The following is a 22,105-nucleotide window of genomic DNA, read 5'->3' as shown; positions in this document are numbered from 1 at the left end:
AAGGAATTCCGAAAAATTCCGACACCCCCCAGTCATTCAATCTAATCTAATCTAATCTAATCTAACACCAACACAGCCAGTTCATGAAAGCATCCTGGAAAATGATATATATACCTAGATCATTTTTCTTGTCGATTTGATATATGTTTCACATCGAAGATGCGTCACACATATCAAAACGGCCAGGCCTACTGTGCAGTATTTAAGGGGCAAGATGATTCAGAAAACAACGGGCCTGTTTAAATCGAAGATTTAAACACTATGCTTCAGAATCCAATAAATGGATGAAACGTGGACATCTCGTACCGTGCGTTCCGATTTTGGTAATTATATGATTGGTTGGTCTTTGGAAGCATCAAAGCTAGAAAGGTTAAGTGATGCTCCATTTTCTTCTGACGGTTGGGGCATGAGCACTAACTCTTGTCCTAGCCTTTTATGACTTATGGCTATAGCGCCATTACTCGCTTTCTGAAAAGAGAAAAGGGAAAGGAAAAGGAGAAGGGGAAAGGGGAAAGGATTATGTGAAATCTATAAACATAAACAATATTTTTGATTTGAAATATAAAATATAGAAATTCATAACGGCGGTGATCACTACCCGATTCTTGTCACTATTATAAAGTCAATTCGGAATATGCTCTTCACCATGCAAATTTGAAAATCACTTATGCAGTTTGAAACATATTTAAAAATCAGTTAAATTACTCATTTGACCTAGTGACCCCTTGGGCCTAGTTACATTCGGCTTAATAGCACCTGTTGACATCTGGCCATGTGGAACTTGTCTACGCCCTTGCGATTAGACTATGTCGCCAATCCTCCTCAATGGTGGGTCTTCCCATTTCCTGGTATCCCCCTTAATCCTCCGGAAGAAATGATTTCCTGACTGTAAGCATTCCGCATTTTCAGCAGTTTAATATTGTGGTCACGAGCCAATGATGTAGATCCAGGGCAGGGACCTCCCAGGTGTAGCAGCTTGCTAGTCTGCCAAAGGCTGCAAAATATGCTGTTTCCTCGTTTTCATTTACTACTAGGGATCCATACAAACTAATATACATCTGAATTCCTTTGATACAGGGTTATTTGACCATGTCGAACTGGAATTTGATTAGTACGCTAGCACAATCACTTCTTCCTGGGTCATTCAATAGTGTCAATCCACTCTGCACCCACGATAATGGCGTCACCGTGCTGTGGCAATGATGGCGATTATCTCTAATCCAAGCCAACCTGATTTGGAAGCACTGGGTAAGCGACTACTTGCATGAGCATCAGCATGAGCATGATTAACCGCCCACGGCTGCTGCTCTGTTATCGCCAGATCAGTTGCATTTACACAAAGAAACAACAGATGATGTTTGGGACTAACATTCATCCGCAATGTGTAAAAATAGCAGATCAATTTGCGTTGACGGCACTGTCGAAAAATTTGATCTTCCAGCAAATTTAGACAGTTTCTTATGGGAATTTTCGGTGGACTGCAAGGATAGTACAAAGTCCGCCATGTTTCACGCACAGACTGACGTTTGCTTATGGATTTTCTCATAGGAGTAAAGAGCTACAGAGTCGCCGTCAACGCCAATTGTTAACAATACCAGCGCCGGCCGTGTCCGAATGCAGGTCAAATAGGGAATGAGAAGGAATGTGTTGACATGACTGTGAAGGAAACCTAAAAGTCCTCTGCGCTTCCACGAGAAATTACTGGGATGTTGAATGTGGAGAAAGGTTTGCAGCATGGATCGCTTTGGTAAACTAATGCTGATTGTAGCGTACACAGGTGACTATAAACAGAACATCAAATGATATTTGTTTGTCTATGTGTTTGCAGTTAAATTTACAGCCTGAGCATGAGCTTGAGCTTGATTGACCGCCCACGGTTGGTACTCTGTTACTGCCAGATCAGCTGTAATTACACAGAGAACCAATAGACGATGCTTGGGACTAGCAATCATCCTCAATGTGTAAAAACTGGTGATCTTAAATTAGGCAATACCAGCGCCGGCCGCGCCCGAACACAGGTCAAGAAAGGAATGGGAAGGATTGTGTTGACATGACACTCGCTTTGATGGAAGCCGAGAACACCTCTGCACTTCCACGAGGAATCACTGGGATGTTGGATAAGAGGGTTGGGTTTGCAGCAGGTTTCGTTTTGGTAAACGATAAGCTGAATTGATGTCCTAACGATCATATAACGCGAAGGAGCTTGGGACTAAACCCACGGTCTTCTGCTCAGTAAGCAAAAACGTTTGCCACTAGGCAGACGAGCACCTTTTTAATCACCGAGTTGCTGTTATTAACATGTAGTCATATTAACAAATAAAACGATTGACGTATCTTGAATGTGGATGGGCCTGAGATTAGACTCATGATGTTCTGCTCAGTAAGCAAAAACGGTTGCTCTAAGGCCACCGAGCCCCTCATATCACATTATACCGTTGCTCAAATTTGTGTATCCATTCAAACCCGGAACCAACGACAACAACGAGTTTCGCAAAATACACGATACACAAGCGATTTTACCATAAATCTCTTTGATATGTAAAACCTGGGACCGCGTTTTTCTGCTCAGTAAGCAGGCCACTGTAACCGACGATCTTTCAAATCCGAAAACTAAAAACTACGAAAAAGTACTCAGGCCTTCATTAAGTTCCACTTTCACGCGACGTTCAATGACAGGGTCCTATCCAGGATTACATCTGAAAAATCCAAATCTGGCCAACGCCCACCCTACACCTAAACCTGTTCTAATCCACCTGAAATGACTAACGAATAGAAGACTTTGACTACCCAGCCATGCAATAGTCTCATTCCGTGCCTTATGGCAACTTGATGATTCTATTGCGCTCATCTTTTGGCACCACCCAGGGGAGACTGGTCCAGTACCCAATGCTTAAATTATCTCCATTCTACTCAGCTACTCGCAATTTCTTGTGATATAGTGGGCGGAATATTATTATATGAGACAATTCAATGCAGACGTCTTTCCAAATTTGGCAGATCGACAGGTAATCGGTGAGTTACCACGATAGTTGCTATTCAACAACTCGACATCGACAACTCCCATCGTCAACGCCTGCTATGAGAATTTCCCATTGCAGACGCCAACGAAATGACGTCATCGAGCTATCGATCAACTACCCTGGTTATCGCCTGGTTCCTTATAGTACGATGCTAGGAGGCGAACCGGAAGAATCGATGAGCTACCTCTCCCCCTATGTGTTTGCAGTTAAATTTACAACTATTTAAATCAAATAAATGGAAAGCTCTCACCTAATTCTGCAACAGTTTCTGGCTATTCAACGCTGTTGACGATCATCATCACAAGTGAATTAATAAATAGAAACGAAGTCACCAAATGAATCCATGAGCAATGTCAACCGGATGAAATTGCATGGCGCTGCTGGTCCATCTTTCTTGCTTGAATCAGAATGATATCCACCCTTGACCGCTTCCTCCACCTCGTACTGATGATACTTTTCAACTGAAATAACATGTTGCCTCTCTTTGAATACACCTTGATCCATGGTGATTCCTTTTAATCAGGGGAATTTCCTGTCTGTATCTGTGATTAAAGGAGTCTCCAGGATCACCACTTGTGGGTCGCTTCTCCGTGACGTCGTCGCAAACGAAAGAACGTCGGGGGTTCAGTGAAGGAGTTTGTTTTCGGAGCTCCTTCTTGACTCTTTGCTTGAGCTCTTTGTTATCGACTTCTGGACCGGTGTGATGGTTGGTTTTTTATACTGTTATAAAAATATAACGAAATATATTTTCCTATTTTTTACTTGTCAAATAAACAACGGAGAAAATGCACGTCAAACTTGTTCAAAGGCAGAGCCTACTCCCCGACACCGCCAGTCATTCAAAGCTTCCGAAACTTCGAAAAACTACCTTCGCGAGTACCGACGTGGAAAATTTTATGGTAGTTTTGAAAAGAATTCAACGAGCTTTGCGAGCCGAATTCTTTAGAGAATTTCAAAGGTAAAAGTACATGGTAATTATGAGGAGAATTTAAATGGGACTGTAGGCCGTATTCCCAAGCAGAGGGGGTTAGAAGGAAAGGGGTGTAAGTGACTTTGATCGATTCTCTTCATCGACTTTCTCTTTTGATAGCCACAGCTTTATAAACAGATTTTGCGCTGTTTCTGCCACATAGTATGATAAAAGAGGTTCTCATCTAGCATCCGGAATGGCACACGAATCATCGACAACATGGCACGGAACTTTGAGACGATGGCGGAAACGTACATCAGACTGAAGGCTGAAGTTAGGCGGATTGGACTTGCCATCAACGCATCAAAGACAAAATACATGAAACGAGGAGGTTCTAGAGAAGACAATGTTAGCCTCCCATCCCTAGTTCAGATTAACGATGAAGAAATCGAGGTGGTCGATGAGTTCGTGTATTTGGGCTCACTGGTGACCGCCGTGGAGGAGGCGAATGAACCAAGAATTGCACCAGCTGCTGGGAGAACCATCCATCGTCCACATTGCAAAAAAATGGGCGACTACGGTGGGCTGGATACGTCGTAAGATGGTGTGAATCTAGCAGGCTTAAAGTGATACCGAGAGATGCTGGACTGTTGCCTTTGATGCATCTCTTTCCTAGGGCTAGCAACGAGTAGCGGTTTTTCTTAATCAAGATCCAAGAAACTTTTCTGAACTGTATTCGGGAGCTTCAAGGATTATTCGGGTGAGATCCTTCCTTTTTATTTATTTAGTTAGTAACATTATGTTACATATAAATTTCACTAATACAGTACTAAGAAAACAAATTGAGGAACTCGGCTAGCTTAGCGGCTGCTGCGTTTGCTTACTGTGCATAAGGTCGTGGGTTTATTATCAATTTCCTCAAAAAAGAAACAATTCTATGCCTTTGGTTGTATCGCGTGGTTGAGGCATATCCTGACCTAATACCGTACCCAATACTCCAACTCCGTAGTACTTATAAGGGTGTCACTAGCCAGTAGTCACATAAGCCATATAGGGCTAAGACAAGAGCTAGTGCTTATGTCCCAACCACTCGAGGAAAATGGAGCATCATTTAACTTTTTTAGATTCGATGCTCCCAACGACCAATCATTTATAACAACGGAACGTACGGTACGAGATGTCCACGTTTCATCCATTTATTGGATTCTGAAGCATCGTGTTTAAATCTTTGATTAAAACAGGCCTGATGATTCTGAATCATCTTGCCCCTTAAATGCTGCACAGTAGGCCTGGCCGTTTTGATATATTTTGCGCATCTCTGATGTAGAAAATATACCAAATAGAGAAGAAAAAGTATGGAGGTATATCTATCATTTTACACGATGCTTTCATGAACTGACTGCGTTGGTGTTAGATTAGATTAGATTAGACTCGAACTTCGAAATAAAACAATATTTTTAAAGTTTTTTTTCTAGAATCACGAGAACAAGGATCTCTCGCATCGTTCCATCGCTAAAACGTTGGGAATCGCGAATTCCACGGTGTCGCGAGTGATTAAGCGGTTCGAGGAACGGTTGACCACCGATCGGAAGCCCAGAAGTGAAGGAAAAAGTATTCCGTACAACACCAAAAATCACAACCGCGTAGTTGGGGCCTTCAACCGAAATCCGAACGCCTCCGTTAGGGATGTGGCTAAGAAGCTGCACCTAAGCCGAAGTTTTGTCCAGAAGGCCAAAACTAAGGCTGGGCTTCGAACGTTCAAGGTACAAAAGGCCCCTAATCGCGACGAGAAGCAGAACAAGTCCGCCAAAACCCGTGCCAGGAAGTTGTACCTCAACATGCTGACGAAAGTTGAATGCTGCATCATGGACGACGAAACATATGTGAAGGCCGACTTCAAACAGATCCCCGGCAACCTGTTTTTCACGGCCAAGGATAAGTTCAGCGTTCCGGAGCATGTCTGCACTCAGAAGATGTCCAAATTTGCGAAGAAATTCCTGGTTTGGCAAGCCATCTGCACGTGCGGGAAGCGGAGTGCACCTTTCGTGACCCAGGACACGATGAACGGACAGGTGTACATAAAAGAGTGCCTCCAGAAGCGGCTGCTTCCTCTCCTGAAGGCCCACAACGTCCCAACAATCTTCTGGCCGGATTTGGCCTCATGCCACTACTCCAAGGACGTGCTGAAGTGGTATGCGGACAATAAGGTCAATTTCGTGCCGAAAATGTTCAACCCTCCCAACACTCCGGAGCTCCGCCCCATCGAGAAGTACTGGGCGATTATGAAGCAGCACCTTCTTAAACGACCTAAGGTAGTGAAGACAGTCGAGGAACTGAAGAAAATATGGGTTTACATGCAAAAAACGGTTGATTCACAGGTTGTGCAGAATCTTATGGCCGGGGTTAAAGCCAAGGTGCGGGCATTTGCGTATGGACTGTAAATAAAATACGAGTAAAATGGTAAAATGAAGTTTAATAGTTATTTCTCAATCCCTGAAAATTTGATGGCAATCGGATGAAAACTCGAATTTTGCGAATCAATTTTGTGTGTGGCAATTTCATCGTGGACACCCTTTACGATAGGATTCCTTAATTAAGTTATTTGGGTCATTTCCTTAATTATATTATTAGCTTTATATTCAAATACAATTAGTCTATGATCAGATAAAGATACTTCATCAAAGATGAATTAATTGAAACTGGTAGGACGTCGTCATTACCACCTAATCAATCATACGAAGCACATGAGTCATTCAATCCATCACGAGCCAACGAAACTCTGTATGTCACCAGACCGGCAGTTTCATTCAAATTCAAGCGCTGACGCGATTGGCGCTTCTAGCGTGTATACCGGCCAAGACCGGGAATACTACACGAATCCAATGAATGCAAATTGAGTCCGAGGACCAGCCCTCGTCACCGCCACCGAATGGATTATCCGAATAGCGCTATTACATAATACATAAAACAGACAGCCAAGAATATCCCTCCGCTAACCTAGACGCTACGATGCGGTAATTATAAAACTACGATACAACTTGGCGGCGGTTCGGGCGAGACGAAGGGTGCGAAATGTTTATAAATATGTCCAACTAGTTTTCGAGGGATCCAAAATCAAAGAGCAGTGATCGGTTTCCATCAGAATTTTCTGTTCGATCATTGACTATTGAGTAACCCCTCGAACCCCGGGAAGTGCCGTCATATTTAAATTCGGCGATGTCTATGTTTATAATCGCGCAGCACGAGAAACTGACGACGACGACGACGACGAAGACTATGAGCAGAAGGATTATAACGTTATGCGTTGATGCCAATTTTGAGTGCTGCAATTGTATAGCAAATACCTAGCAATAACAAACCGACCGACCGAGGTGGCTTGAGCGTGAATATTCGCACGGAGTAAGGCAGCCGCGAAGAAGCAAATTGTTCTCTACCATGATGAGCTAGGGGACTCAAATTGGACTCTCACATAAGGTATAAGGTGGAAGTTGAGGTGGCAATGCGCCAAAAGTGCAACTGTAATGTGGGTTACGCGAAAGGAGGTCTAGTTTAATTTATGCATACGAGTAAACTTTTAGGTGTTCTCATTATTGTTGATGTTGGAACACAAAACTTGACTCCGGAGTAGACAAATCATAATTTGAATAATTTATGATTGTTTGGTAGAGAAGCGGATGATCATCATGGGATAACATTGACAAGGCAGATGCTCATTATTTTCAGTGCTAAATTGACGCTAATCAAGATTAAGCATGGATCACAGCAGTCTTTGCCAGACAAATTGTTCTGTTACTTTCAACTCAAGTTTCTTACCAAGTCGAGTGCATCTGCGAGTATAACTGTAAAATATTGAAAATGTGTGCCGAAGACGTATCGCGAAGCTTCTGCCGGGAGGCAGTGGCCTTCGCTGATCCCAAGAAGTATCGGGTAAGATTCCGGGTTCCTCAATTACCGGTGTAAAATTCAAAACCAATTTCATCCCGCCGCAGAATCCCTTGCCGTTTAACCTGAAGAACCCGTACGTCTTCACGGCCAAGTTCTTCGTTATCTCCACAATCGGATTCGCGCTTCCGTACGGGGTTGTGCTCTATCAAATGTACAAGAGCGGAAAATCGTCCTCCTAGGTTTCTGGTGATAGATTCCGTTCCCATGATGTAATTTTAGATGAAATAAATCGGTATTAAACCGGAATGTGCTAATTTGTTCTCAGGCTTCATTGTAGCATTGAAATAGAACTCTGAGTAAACGTCTACGAACAGGAGACACACAACTCGGCGGCAGAGAGCTAATTTGTTTTCATGGCTCCCATCAATCAGGGATTGTTTTACGTTGGGTGATGTTTTTATGACGTAGGTGCGTGATGATGTGAGTGATTTTTATTGTGCAGCGGAAATGTTTTACAACACGTACAACAAGGTTCGTTAGTTGTTATTTTGAACTGTGATTGATGTACTTTTGGGACTAATCCTTTCGCATTTTTTTTTCAGAAAGTAGATCAATCTTCAATCACAACTCGATTCGCGACACACAACTGTGGTTAGAAACACTTCACACCGTCTGATCTCACTTACATAATGGATAGCCTTAACCAAAGGAACCGAGTTCTGGAGGGCGGCGGTGGTAGCATAGTTTCCGATGCATCTCGTGTAGAAAGGCATCACTCCATTGACTGCCTCCGGAAACTGATGCAACGAGAGTTTTAGACCATCATTTTCGCACTAACACCGTAGTCCTTCTTTCGCAGAATCCGCAAACTATCAACAGTTCACCTCCAACGAATAAATCATTTAAAAACCCACGAAAAGAAATTCAATCGCAACGTGCCCTTATCTGAGCAAAATTCAACCGCACTTGTCAACTCTTTTACGACAGGAAGACTAAAATCCCTTCAGTCGTAAAACATAGTCCTTGGCTGCGGTTCAACACTTGTCGTGGTTCAATTTCTTTCATCACTTGGCCGCCGAATAGGGCGGCACTCACTCAGTCGCATAGTGAGAACTATTAGTATGACTTAAGAGAGAGCGAGAGATTTGCGCACGCCAAGCGATGTGCACTTGAAAACGAAGCATCATCAGGAAACTGATTACTGTGAATCATTCAGTCTACAGCGCTCAGCGTGGATCCAGAGTACGATTAGCAATTTCCCTTGAGTAGGTCGAGTACACGAGTGGAATTTGCTAGTGTTCTTAGAGTTGGACGAGTATCCGTAACACAGTGAGAGTGGATGACAAATTTAGAAGAAATGAGCTGTCGGTCGGCGAGTAGTGGAGAGCGCCGTCTGTGAAGTGTGAACCTGTTGCGATTGCGTGGATTTTCAGCTACAAAGACTTATGGCGTCTGCACAATTTTACGGGACATTTACTACAAGGTATTTTTTGACTTTTGTTTGACTTGACATTTCAAGTGTAAACATACAGAGAGCACACGTAGATATGTAACGAACAGTCGGTTGGATAGTGAAGAAACAGCCAAACAAGTTTGTAGGAGTGAAACAAGAATATGGGATATGGACGAACATTTGTTATGTTGCCGGTTAGCTACAACTAAGTTTCAGCTAAATTTATAAGTATGATTAAAAAGGAATACCGGTATGATTTTCAATGCAGAATACCGGGACCCCACCCCCAATATTGAGAAGTAAATTAAATTTCCATAATTTTGGTTTCATAATTGGCATAATTTAGATAAGTCTGAACGTTCTAAGTTGAATGTTCTTAAATGCAGGGCTGTTACAAGATTTTCTAAATTTGATCCGCGAAATCCGCGATTTCTCAAAAGAAATCCGCGACTTCAAATACTAATCCGCGACAAAAAAAAATGTTTTCATTGTCTAAAATAGCATTTTTATACTACTACATGGCATTTCAAGCCTATTGCTTATATAGTAGCATATAAGATTTTTGCCTGCTCTCAACTTAGTGTTCTTTGAAGTACTTTCACATTTTAATTGAGAGCTTTCTATGCCTGTACCATCCTATGCCAAAAAAAGTAGAGAAATTTTCCAATCCGAAAAATTAATAGACCGGACGGGAATCGAACTCAGTCGCCTCCAGCATGGACTTGCTTTGAAGCTGCGCCTTTACCGACTGAGCTAAAGGAGTATCGTTGTAACCTTTGAATTTTTTTCAAAATAGCTTTTATCATCTTCAGTTATTTATGTATAGTATAAATTCTGAGTAATTAGTGAACATAATAAAACACCCTTACATTATGAGATTCCATTGAATAATACCCGGCTAGATTTGATGAAACATTATTAAAAAAATGTATTTTCATTTGCAATGCATTTTTTTTTTAATTTAACCTTTTCGTCTCTGACGTATTTTACTGTCCTAAATGTTGTAGTTAATTTGGATCTAGTTTTCTCAATTTTGTACCGATTCAAACCAAATACCCTGCACATAATCGAGAAATTACCAGAGTTTCATAAGTCTGTTGGTCACGTCACGGTTGTGTATTTACACGGATATTCCTTGGGTTCTGTCCAAAGGTGAGACATTTTCATGTTTTTTTTTATTTCTAATGTGAACCTAGCACTTTTCGTTGTCAAATAATAACCGAATCGTATATATGTGACTTTATGGATCATGCACGACTTATTACTATGTATACCGCAAATTATAGGTTTTCCAAATCGTCCAGGACATCAGTTGATTTGTTCTACTAAATCAACCAAGACTGCAATAATGTGTGTAGTATCGAAAAATGTCCAATCAGATTCAAAGTGTCTATGTGGATCATGCATGATCTATTTCCGAGTAATCCAGTTGTTGTAGGTTCTTCAAATCGTCCTGGAGTTCAGATAATTTGATCTACTAGATTAACCGAGATTGGGACAACGTCTTTAGTATAGAAATATTTCCAGACAAATGCACAGTGTCTATGTGGATCATGCATGAACTATTGTCATGTATACCAGATGTTTTAAGTTCTCCAAATCGTTCTGGATTTCAGATGATTTATTCTACTAGATCAACCATGACTGGGATAAAGTATGTAGTATCGAAATATGTCCAAACAGATTCATAGTGTCTATATGGACATTGTTTAATTATTTCCACATATACCAAATGATCTAGGTTCTAAAATTGGCCTGCAGTTCAGATGATTTGTTTAACTAGATCAACAAAGACTAGGATAATATCTGTAGTATCGAATTATCGATTTGGAAATCCTAGAACATTTGGCATACACGGAAATAGGTTACTACAAATTTGTTTGGGCATATTTCGATACTACAGATATTGAATTAGTCTTGGATGATCTAGTAGAAAAATTATCTGATCTCCAGAATTATTTCAGAACCTAAAACATCTTGTATACTTAGCAATAGGTCGGGTACAATCCGCATAGACACTTTGAATCTGTTTGGATATATTTCGATACTACAGACATTATTCGGGTCTTGATTGGTATAGTAGAACAAATCAAATGAAACTTCAGGACGATTTGGAGAACCTAGAATATCTGGTATACATGGCAATTGCTCACATATATACGATTCGTTTATGATTTGACAACGAAAAATGATATGTTCATATTGAAAAAAAGGAAAATATCTCACATTGGACAGACCTCAGGGAATTTCCGTGTAAATCCGATGTGACTTATGGCATTGAGATCATTTCTCGATTATTTGCAGTGTGTTTGATTTGAACCGGTAAAAAATAGAGAGCCAAATGAACAACAAAATTGATGATAGCAAAATAATCCGGGACGGAAAGATTACCATGAATTCCACAATTTTTGTGACAGCACATCAGTCCCTTTGCGATTTTCGCGACATCATTTAATGTTTCCGCTATTTTCGCGACTGAAAATTCAAATCCGCGACAAATCCGCGAAAATCGCGAAATCCGCGAAATTCGCGAAATTCGCGCCTGTTGTAACAGCCCTGTAAATGTCTCAGGATTTTGAAATTTATCTACATGTAAATTATTCTTATTGAAACATAGAGGCTAAGACTTGACCGAGCATATTTTTTTTTATAAAACAATTAGATCAACGGAATAACATTTGCATTCTCGAAAAAGAATTTTGTAAAGAATGAATGTGATTTTTTTTAAATAATTTGAGGTTATGCCAGTTTTTCACATTCCTGAACTTTGCCGGACTTTTGACTTCAAAGATCTCGTACGTAGCGTACTTTAAAGATCTCAGATTTTAAAAAATATCACTCTTGGACTTGGACAACATTTTAGGATTCTGACACTCCGAAGTATTGGCTAAAGAATTATGATGACATTTTCAAATGAGTTTTGAGGAGATTGTAGGGATGATAAAAAACAAATTCTGAGGAGAATTTCAATGAATGTGAACAGGAATTTCCGATTATTTAGAGGAAGTATTTCAAGAAAATTGAAAGGAGAACTACAGGTACATCCAAAGGTAGCTCTCAAGAGGCTATTATGGGGATTGTGAATAGTATTCAAGGGAACTCAAAAGTAAATCGGAATGACTGTCAAGAAGCATTCCAAGCGGATCCGGAAGGGCTTCGGCAATACCTTAACCTATTATCGTCAGGGGGGTAAATAAAGTTCTAGAGCACTCAAATTAGGCCAATAGTTGTAATGTATCCACATGCGAAAATTGAGCTCTCAAGGACGTTGTTTACCCCCCTGACGATAATACGTTAAGGTATTGCCGAAGCCAACTTTTCCCCTATATGACTACAATTCTGAAACAACATCCAACAATCACCTACGGCTGAAAATCTATTAAATTTTGATCGATCGATTAATCAAAGAAAAATTCTGAAGAGACTTGCTATATCAAATATTGATAATTCCAAGTAAATCTAACCCATATTAAGACTAAAAAAAACTTAACAGAATAAAATTTTAAGTTTAAGTTTTAAGAGAATTCCTAAACTAATGTATAATTTTTTTAAAGAAAAATAAAAAATTGGGGGGATTTGCCTGGACATTTTGAGCATATTTCCAAAGAAGCTCTAATTAGTGTTCCAGGAGATTTTGAAGAAATTTCTAAGGGAATTCTAAGGAGAGTTTCAAGAGAATTCCAAGAGATCCTCATCAAAAGCATTTTTAGAAGTATTTGAAGGAAATTCTGAGAAAAATTTCTATGAAATTCTGACGTAGAAAATGGGATAATACTTTTCTAAATTTTAAATGATATACCACGAGATTTCGAGCAATATTCCAAGCGAATTGTAAATAATATAATCGAGAGAAATTAATTTCGCGCGAGAATTTTCAAGAATACTAAGATAAATGTAGGGTAAATTTCAAGAGTTTTCTGGCGGAAAGTCCTAAAGCGTTTTGCACAAAAATATACTTTCTAGGGCTACCGGACAGAATCATTAAGGTGAATCCTGAAACTAGCAGTAATTCTGAAGACATGTTGAAATGATCCTAAGCAAACTTTTGAGAAATGAGCAAACATATCCTGAGATAAGTTCCAAAGAAATAATCTAGTTAAGTTTTGGATTCCATAGATCCAGGATTAACAAAATTTGTCATAATTCTGAGACTTTTCAACAAATTTCAAGATCCTGGTCTTAAATTTTATATTTTTAAGAATTATCAGTTCCAACACACGAAATTTTTTTACAAGGGTCAGTATTTTTTTACTGGGTTTTTGAATTATTGAAAAACTCGGTTAACATTCAAATGACCGTTATTCGTAAAGAGTCGTAAAACATTTTCTCAACTTTGAATTTCTCACAGATTTTTTAAATTTTACCGAACAGTTCCGCAATTCAAAAACTCGGTAAAACATACTGACTGGAAAAGCGTGAACGGAAAATACGTTAGCAAAATATAGTGCAGATCAACGGAGAGCTCTCAAAAGCTACCTGTATGAGTTATGTAATTCGTGCCAGTGATGCCAGTATTCGTTATGGTCAATTCCGTAGATGTCATAACTGTTAGAAGTGATGAGGGGGCGGGAATTTGGCGTGGCGCATCCGTATAATTCTATAGCTTTTGTCGACGGATCCGTATTTCCGTTAAATTCGATCAATTCCGTAGATCTGACACCGCGGATTCGTGCTTTGAGGTCTCACAACTGGATCTCGAATGCTGAGCTCCATCGTCGATTGCCATCAGACGCCGATATCAACATAAGTGGAGGAGGGATGGCCACAAATTACGGAAAAGGCGGACACGAAATATGTAAGCAAGCATATTGGAATCCGGCAGTAGACTCAGAAACTCGTGAACAATTATGTGGGCCCAGGTGGAAATGCAAATATTCAAATTCCAGAGCTGGTAGCGATCAATGCTGTCCAAAATAGTAATGTTAGTGACCATGATGAAGAAATAAGTGACCAAGTAGTGACTTATAGTTGTAAAAAAGTGACTCAAGAGAAGCAAAATAGGAATTTGTCGGAGAACAGTTAGGGGGTGCAAAATGGAGGATTACCAATTAAATCTGAGAATAACTCCAGGTAATATTCAAAGGAATTCGGAAAAGAATTCCAAGAGAGTTTGCAAACAAATAATGAGGAGTAATCTAAGAAATTTGTGGGGAAAAAGGCAAATGCATACTTAAGAAACTTTCAATGTGACTGGGGTGCAATTCAAAAGGAAATCAAAAATGAATTTAATGAAAATCCTGAGAATCTTTCCAAAGGGGTTTTTTTTTCGTCTGTTCGAGACAACACTACTGCGACCAGTAGTTTGATCTATTGTAGTATATCTTGTGTCCTTAGTTTGGTGCATGTCGTATTATTCCATCACTATTAAGAAATGATGAAGTATTCGGCTTTGATACAGTTATCATTCTTGCCTTTATCGGAAGGAATCGATTCCAATTGAAAGGTCCCGCTATTTATATTCTTGACCATGTCTACCTAGTCTCAACCATAGATGTAACGTACCACGAAAAGGTGATCTACCCACGTTACGGGGTTTCGAAAGGGTTTCTTACTGAGGAGAATTTCAAGGTAATTTCGAAGAAAATTTAAAGAAAATTGAATTCCAATGACAGTTTCAACTACATTTTGATAAGCGTTCCATGCGAATTCCTAGAATAATTCCATGAGAGTTTTGTTAGAATACAAAGGTGAGGAGAACTTCTAAGATCTTCAGAACTACTTGAATGATTCCAACATTTTCCTGAAGTTAATGAAAACTACCTTGAAGTTGTTTTGTAGTTTGAGAAACCAAGCCTGATAGTCACATTACTTCTCATAAAATATTTAAACCACCCTGCACTTTTTCGGACTGTCTAAAGTTTTCTCAATTTTCCCAACGATCATGGATCTTCTCTAAAGTTTTAGCAATTCGCTAAAGTTCTCGAAACTTCTTTAACATTTATGTAATTTCACTAAAGCTAAAGAAACTGGTCTGAGGTTCTTTGTCCTTTCCTGAAGTTCTCGAAACTCCTCTAAAGTTTTTGCAGTTCTCAGTCTCTCACAAACACATATGCACGTGTATCATATTTTGATTCGCTGATCGCTGCAGTTGTTCCTATCGCAGCTACCAGAAAGTTGGTTACGTGTCGGCAAGAATTTTAAATCCCACAACGGACTTTTCCTTAACATCATATTTCCATTTAATTTCACTTAATTAATTTTGGTATCTATGACAGATATGTATTTCGACTACAATGTGCAGTCTTCATCAGTGTAATTCCCACTAAAGAACTTATCAAAATTTAACCCCCTTAAGTAAAGGGTGTCCCACATCAAATTGCATCACTGAAAAAACGCTGCAGAAAATTACCCATTGGGTATTTTCTCTTGATTTGGGTAGAAGTAGTTTAGAGTGTATTGTTTCAACTGTATTTTTATCGCTGTCAGTTTTTCGAAAGTTGCAAAAAAATGGCATCACCCGAAAAGCAACGTCGCGAATTGATTTTACGCAAGCACCTGGAAAATCCTCAACTCTCTCATCGGGACATCGGAAAACAACTCGGAATCGTGCAGTCAACGTTGAGTTGTGTGATTAAACATTACTACGAAACTGTGAGCATCGAACGGAAGGAGAAATGCGGTCAGAATGGATGTTCTATTAGTGATCAGGATCACAAGCGTGTCGTGAAAGCGTTTAAGCGGAATCTCAATGCTTCGGTCAGGGATGTGGCCAAAAATTTGAATCTGTCCAAGTCTTTCGTTCAGAGAGCCAAGGCCAGGGAGGGACTGCATACGTACAAAGTGCAGAAGGCTCCAAATCGTGATGAACGGTAAAATACGGTGGGAAAGTCACGGGCCCGGAAACTATACACCCAGATTCTAACGAAGCCTCATTGTCTCATCATGGATGATGAGACTTACGTCAAGGCGGATTTCCGGCAGTTTCCGGAGCTACTGTTTTCCACCGCCCAGCACAAGTTTGATGTTCCGGAGGAAGTAAGGAAGCAGAAACTTGCAAAGTTTGCCAAGAAATACATGATTTGGCAAGCGATCTGCTCATGTGGCAAACGGAGTGCGCCGTTCTTGTCAAGGAGTGTCTACAGAAGCGTCTGCTTTCTCTGTTGAAGCAACACGAGGGCCCTACGATCTTCTGGCAGGATCTAGCTTCGTGCCACTATTCAAATGTTGTCCTGGAGTGGTACGAAGCCAACGGGGTCACTTTCGTACCCAAGGACATGAACCCCGGAACTAAGGCCCATCGAAAAATACTGGGCTATTATGAAGCAGGCACTACGGAAGCATCCCAAGGAGGTCAAATCTGATGAAGACATGAAGAAAAAGTAGGTTTCCGTACAGAAGAAGCTGCAGCCAGATGTTGTACAGAACCTAATGAGTGGAGTTAAGCGTAAGGTGCGAGCGTACGGTTATGGTATTGAAGTTGAATGAAATAAATATGCCAAAAGCTTAGTAATGGGTTATATTTTATTTTCTGAAAGTTTGAAAAGGATCGATCAACTAGGTTTTTCAACAGCGTTTTTTTCTGTGACGCAATTTAATGTGGGACACCCTTTACTCATCCCCCGTGTCAAGATCACAGGTATAAAAATTAAACTACAATGTGTAGAATCGGAACCTACCTAACTAAAAAAAAAAAACAAAAATTTAAGTAAAGTAAAGGAGAAAAATCTATACAACTCTCTCAACTCTCTTGGTTCCGATTCTACACATTGTATCCAAGATCTCGAAATTTATCCTCAGTAGTTCTCAGAATTTCTCGTCGGAAGTTCTCTGAACTTCTCGTCGGAAATTTTTGTGAAGTTCACATCGGAAGTTCTCTGAACTTCTCGTCGGATGTTCGCTGATGTTCTCCCTGGAAACTTTGAACTTCTTCTCGGAAGATCTTCGAACTTCTTCTCGGAAGATCTTTGAGCTTCTCACCGGAAGTTCTCTGATCTTCTTGTCGGAAGTTCTCTGAAACTCTCCTTGACAGTTCTCTGAAGTTCTCCTTGGAAGTCTTCTGGACTTCTTGTCGGAAGTTCTGTGAACTTCTCATCGGAAGTTTTGAGAACTTCTCCTCGGAAGTTCTCTGAACACACTATGAACATCTTGTCAGAATTACTAAGAGCTTCTTGTCGGAAATTCTCTGAATTTCTCGATAGAAGTTCTCAGAATTTGTCGTCAGAAAATATTGGAATTTCTCATAGGAATTTCAATGGACTTCTCGTCAGAAGATCTCTGAACTTATCATCGGAAGTTCTCGGAATTCTTTGAACTTCTTAACGGCAGTACTCTGAACTTTTTGTTGGAACTTCAGGGCATTTTAATGAAGTTCTGTGAACTTCATGTAAGTTTTGGGAAATTTTCATTAAAAGTTCTGTTTACTTCAGGGAATTTGACCGGAATGTATAAATTTCTCAGAACTTCTCTTTAGTCCCCTAAACTTTTGGATGGAACTTCAAAGAAGTTCTCTGAACTTCTCGTTGGAAGTTCTGTGTACCTCTTATTGGAAGTTGTCTAAACTTCTCGACGGAAGTTCACTGTACTTTCTAACTTCAGAGAACTTTAATGATGTTCTATGAATTTTAGGAAAATTCAATGAAGTTCTGTGATTTTTTCGCTGGAAGTTCTGGAAAGTTCAATGAACATTAGACTGATGCGAAATTTGAAATTTTCGCTCCACAGTGCTCAAACGGTTCCAAATTGGGTCCTGATTATCACCCCAAAATTTGAACTCCTTTAGTAAGAACTTGGCACAAACCATTTGAAGTTTATATGGATTACTGTGGGGAAACCATAATTTTGGTTCATATTAATCGCAAAATTCACCAGTTCACTCTACTTTAGCAAATGATAGCTGAGCTTGTTGAAAATTTTCTCAGCTACAACTTTGTTCAAGACCACTTTTCGATCAAATGTAAGTCACTGATGTCTTATGATTATGCTCCATCAACTGTTCAGCAGGCAACATTGGTGTTTATGGCGCGTAGTATAGAGGACAACAATTATGGCTACTATGTCACACTGCAGTATACAGTGTTGCCTACGATACAGTTGCTTAGTCTTGCCATAAGATTATCAATATATTAAACAATAAATAACTATTTAATTTGACGTTTGGTTGAAAAACGATTTTCTGCAAAGTTGAAGCTGATAAAAATTCCCATAAGAATAGCAATAGAACTTGTTAACAGTACAATATGAAAAAAGGCTAGAAGACAATGAACAAAAAGTTTGGATTTCATATAGTAATTTCCATATAAACTTCAAATGGTTTGTGCCAAGTCTGTTTCTTATCAAATGAGTTTAAATTTTCGGAGGCTAATTAGGACCCGATTTGAAACCGTTTGAACACTGTGGAGCGAAAATTTCAAATCTTGCATCAGTCTAATAAACATCTCGTCGGAAATTAACTGAACTTGTCGGAAGATCTTAAAACTGCCCAACGGAAATTTCTCTGAATTTTTCATCGGAACTTCAGGGAACTTTAATAAGAATCTGTGGACTTCAGGGAAGTTCTGTGAAACTTCAGGAATGTTCTGAGACAATTTTCTTCAAAAGTTCTGTAAACTTCTTATCGGAAGTTCTCTGAACCTCTCGTCGGAAGTTCTCTGAGCTTCTCGTCCAAAATTTCCTGATCTTCTCGTTGGAAGATCTCTGAACTTCTCATGAGAAGTACTCTGATCTGGTCGTCGGAAGATCTCTGAGCTTCTCTTCGGTAGTTCTCTGAAACTCTCGTCGGTAGTTCTTTACTTTTCATCGAAACTTCAAGGAAGTTCTGTGAGCTCCTCGTTGGAAGATCTCTAAACTTCTCGTAAGATTATTAGCAATTGACTTAAGAGTGAGGACTTGTTAGTGACTTAATGGTGAGTGTTTTGGACTGGATGGCAAATTGCTGGAAATCGTTGAAGAGTACGCAAGAGAGGCGCCACCGGACAAATGCAAGCCTGTTTGATTAATAAGATGACGATGCTCTATAAATGACGGTAAATATCGAGACTCTGAGACCGACATCACAGTCCCGATTCGTCGGATTATGCTGACGATGAAAAGCGTAATCCTTGACCATCAATCCGCAGTACAGCATCGCCGAAATAATATTCATACGCGACGTTACAATATCCAGCTGCCTTAGAAATTTCTTGTTGCATTCTTCACTCAGCAACCTAAAACACATCGGCATGATCAAAGTTAATCACGCTTGTTGGACCGTCACCAATCACTCCAGAGTGTTATGCCTGCTGGATAGCATAATCGTCTTGGAATGTGTTGGGTATGTTTTTTTGACGTAGAACTACGTCTTTGTTGACTATACTGGGGTGCAAATCAATAAATATGTGTGGTGAAATAGTGTTACGTTTTGAACGCTTGTAACTTTGTCATTTATAGATGAAAATAAAATCCAAATACGCCAATTGATAGGATATTACATTACGAATTTGCTGAAATAAATATTTTTTTTTTAAATTTTGTTCAAATGTTCAAATGATAATTTTATCTCTGTTTTCCCCTAGCCCAGTCGTCATAATCGAGTACCATTTGGTTGTACATCGTTCTGCTTGAACCTGAAAAGATATAAAACAGCGCTGCTGTCGTGCTTTTGCTCATTACCGCTTCGGACGGCGTGGCATTTGGTCCTGTAACAAGTCAGCGGCAAGATAAAGTATAATAGTAAAAAATGCATGACATACTTCAATTTTGCGTGGTTCTACGTCATACTGCGGTCGTGTATAGGACACACCCTTACTTTTTTATAAATGGTGCTTAAATTCGTTGAACAAGATAGAAGTAGTCATTCGAAGACGGCTTCCAACGTCGACAGCAGATCCTAAAGCAGCAATGAGCAGGATATTTGGACCAACAATTGAAATAAGCGGAACAACAACTCTTCTTCCGCCTGCATGAATGATTACCATCACACCTTGACATTCTCTACTAAGCGAGAGAGAATGGCTGCGTGCTTTCTAAGTTATATTCTCTCTTGGTGCTTACCGAATGGTGTATTAAAAGATAAATTTAGATAATCTGGATTAAATCGCGTATTATCCTCGATGGAATTGGCATTGTGTTTTAACTTTTGAGTATCGCTTCTTCTAATTCGCATTTCAAGCTTATTGCAAATCGCATATTAGCTTATTGCGTGCTCTCAACTTAGTGTTCTAGAGGCACTTCCACAGTTATTAATTGAGAGCTTTCGATGCCTGTACCATTTTTGCATTGGTATAATTGTCTGGCAAGTCCAATCGTACTTCTATGCCCAGGGAAGTCGAGAAATTTTCCAACCCGAAAAATTCCTAGACCGGACCGGGAATTGAACCCAGCCACCTCCAGCATGGTCTTGCTTTGTAGCTGCGCCTTTACCGACTGAGTTAAGGAAGTATCGCACCAAACGTATAACGTCGAAATCTTAGATACAGGGGAAATAGCACTCATATTGGCCTAATCTAATATAATCTAATGGATCTATCGATTAAAATCTTTTATAGTTCAATTTTTGTTAGAACAACGCGTCATCTGGACAATACAAATGGATACTTTTGGTTGCTAGTGAAAAATTGTCAAAAAATGCTTTCCTTTGAAATGTATGCATGGGCTGAATATTAGGGACACTTAATCCGACATTAGGGACATTAACCCTATTTGATGTTTTACTGTTTTACTGTTAATACTAATAATAATATTCTATATAATTCTTCTGGTTACGAGCGTTTAAAATCTCACATAATCAGCGACGCCGTGATGCCCGTACTCAAACTAGAACCGCGCACCCAAGATAGATGTAGATAGAAAGAAGAACGCTACAAATTGGATTTTCCCGACGATGAGCATCACCGTGCATCAACTGTTAGTCGCCTTATTTCATGCATCACATATTCCGGTCGATTGATGATGGAAGAAGTCACCCACGCATGGCGACGCTATGCAATCATAGAAATAAGCAGTTCTTCACATATGGTTCGCAGTTCAACGGCCGTTTCGAATCGATTGAACGTCAGACTGTACCTCTGCATGGAGGGAATTCCCTTTTGCAGTATGACATTTGTGCATGCATGGAAAGCGGACGTCTAGCTGGGTAGGATTGTTGCATAAATAAATCAACAGTTTCGTTTGATTACGCCACATGGTAGTGCATTAATAATTACAGACAGCTAGAGTTGCCAACTTCTGGTATGATGAGCCATGCAGCATGAAACGAAGAATTCCATTAACAGCTGATGGGTGTCTTTCGTCGTCGTGAACTGATTCTTTTCTGCACAAAAATAGACCATTAGAAAATTCCGTTTTCAGAATGCATCGTGGTGCATTTCCTGTGCCGTTAACTCTCGTTTTCTAAACCTCTCATCAATCAAACTGAAATGCGACGACGACGACGACGACGACGCATCGCGATGGACGGTACCTACGTGGGAGGAGTCATTCGAGAACGTTGAAAGCGAGATAAATTTCCTGAATGGCACCCACAAATAGAACGAACCCAAAAGAGCGAAAATGAAATGCGACACCCGATACCGTCGGTTAATGAACGTATAGGTCTTCGCATACAGAACCGGGAAACTCGTTCTCGCCCACGCTAGAGCCAATGTACAGTGGGGATTTTAGGAACAAAAAAGATTAAAATTGGCTGCCACTGTAACCCCATGAAATATATGTTTATATTTGCCCCATGCTCTTGTGTATTAAAAAAAATATCAAGATAAACGCGTCTAATCTATTTATTCAGTAAACTAATTGTGTTTTTACAGTCAAAAGCGCAAGTTTTGACCTAATTTTGCACTAGTATCCCATGTCTGTAAAAATCGCTAAATTAGAGAATTTTCAGATCTTTGATAGAGTTTTAAGGTAGAATAGAGTTAGAATGAT

General features: G+C 39.9%; 2 protein-coding genes across 4 annotated transcripts in view; both read right to left on the bottom strand.

The window, feature by feature from the left end:
• Cdk5alpha (Cdk5 activator-like protein) overlaps nt 1–22,105 on the bottom strand; it is a 572,471-nt gene that overhangs the window by 334,416 nt on the left and 215,950 nt on the right. The gene's annotated exons all lie outside the window — the stretch shown is intronic.
• milt (trafficking kinesin-binding protein milt) overlaps nt 1–22,105 on the bottom strand; it is a 344,265-nt gene that overhangs the window by 279,547 nt on the left and 42,613 nt on the right. Inside the window, exon 1 of one of the 3 annotated variants that reach the window (XM_065229553.1) lies at nt 8,502–8,610. The exons of the other annotated variants lie outside the window; for them this stretch is intronic. Within the exon in view, the coding sequence (XP_065085625.1) occupies nt 8,502–8,588 (87 nt within the window). The 5' untranslated portion in view covers nt 8,589–8,610. Of the gene's footprint in view, nt 1–8,501; nt 8,611–22,105 lie in introns of those variants that run through there. 3 annotated transcript variants of the gene reach the window in all.

The sequence above is a fragment of the Ochlerotatus camptorhynchus genome, unplaced genomic scaffold (genome assembly GCF_037179485.1).
Source record: "Ochlerotatus camptorhynchus isolate MF236.1 unplaced genomic scaffold, CSIRO-AGI_Acam_v1.1 ptg000316l, whole genome shotgun sequence".
Classification (NCBI taxonomy): Eukaryota; Metazoa; Arthropoda; class Insecta; order Diptera; family Culicidae; genus Ochlerotatus; species Ochlerotatus camptorhynchus.
This window is presented reverse-complemented; position numbering and strand designations above follow the sequence as displayed.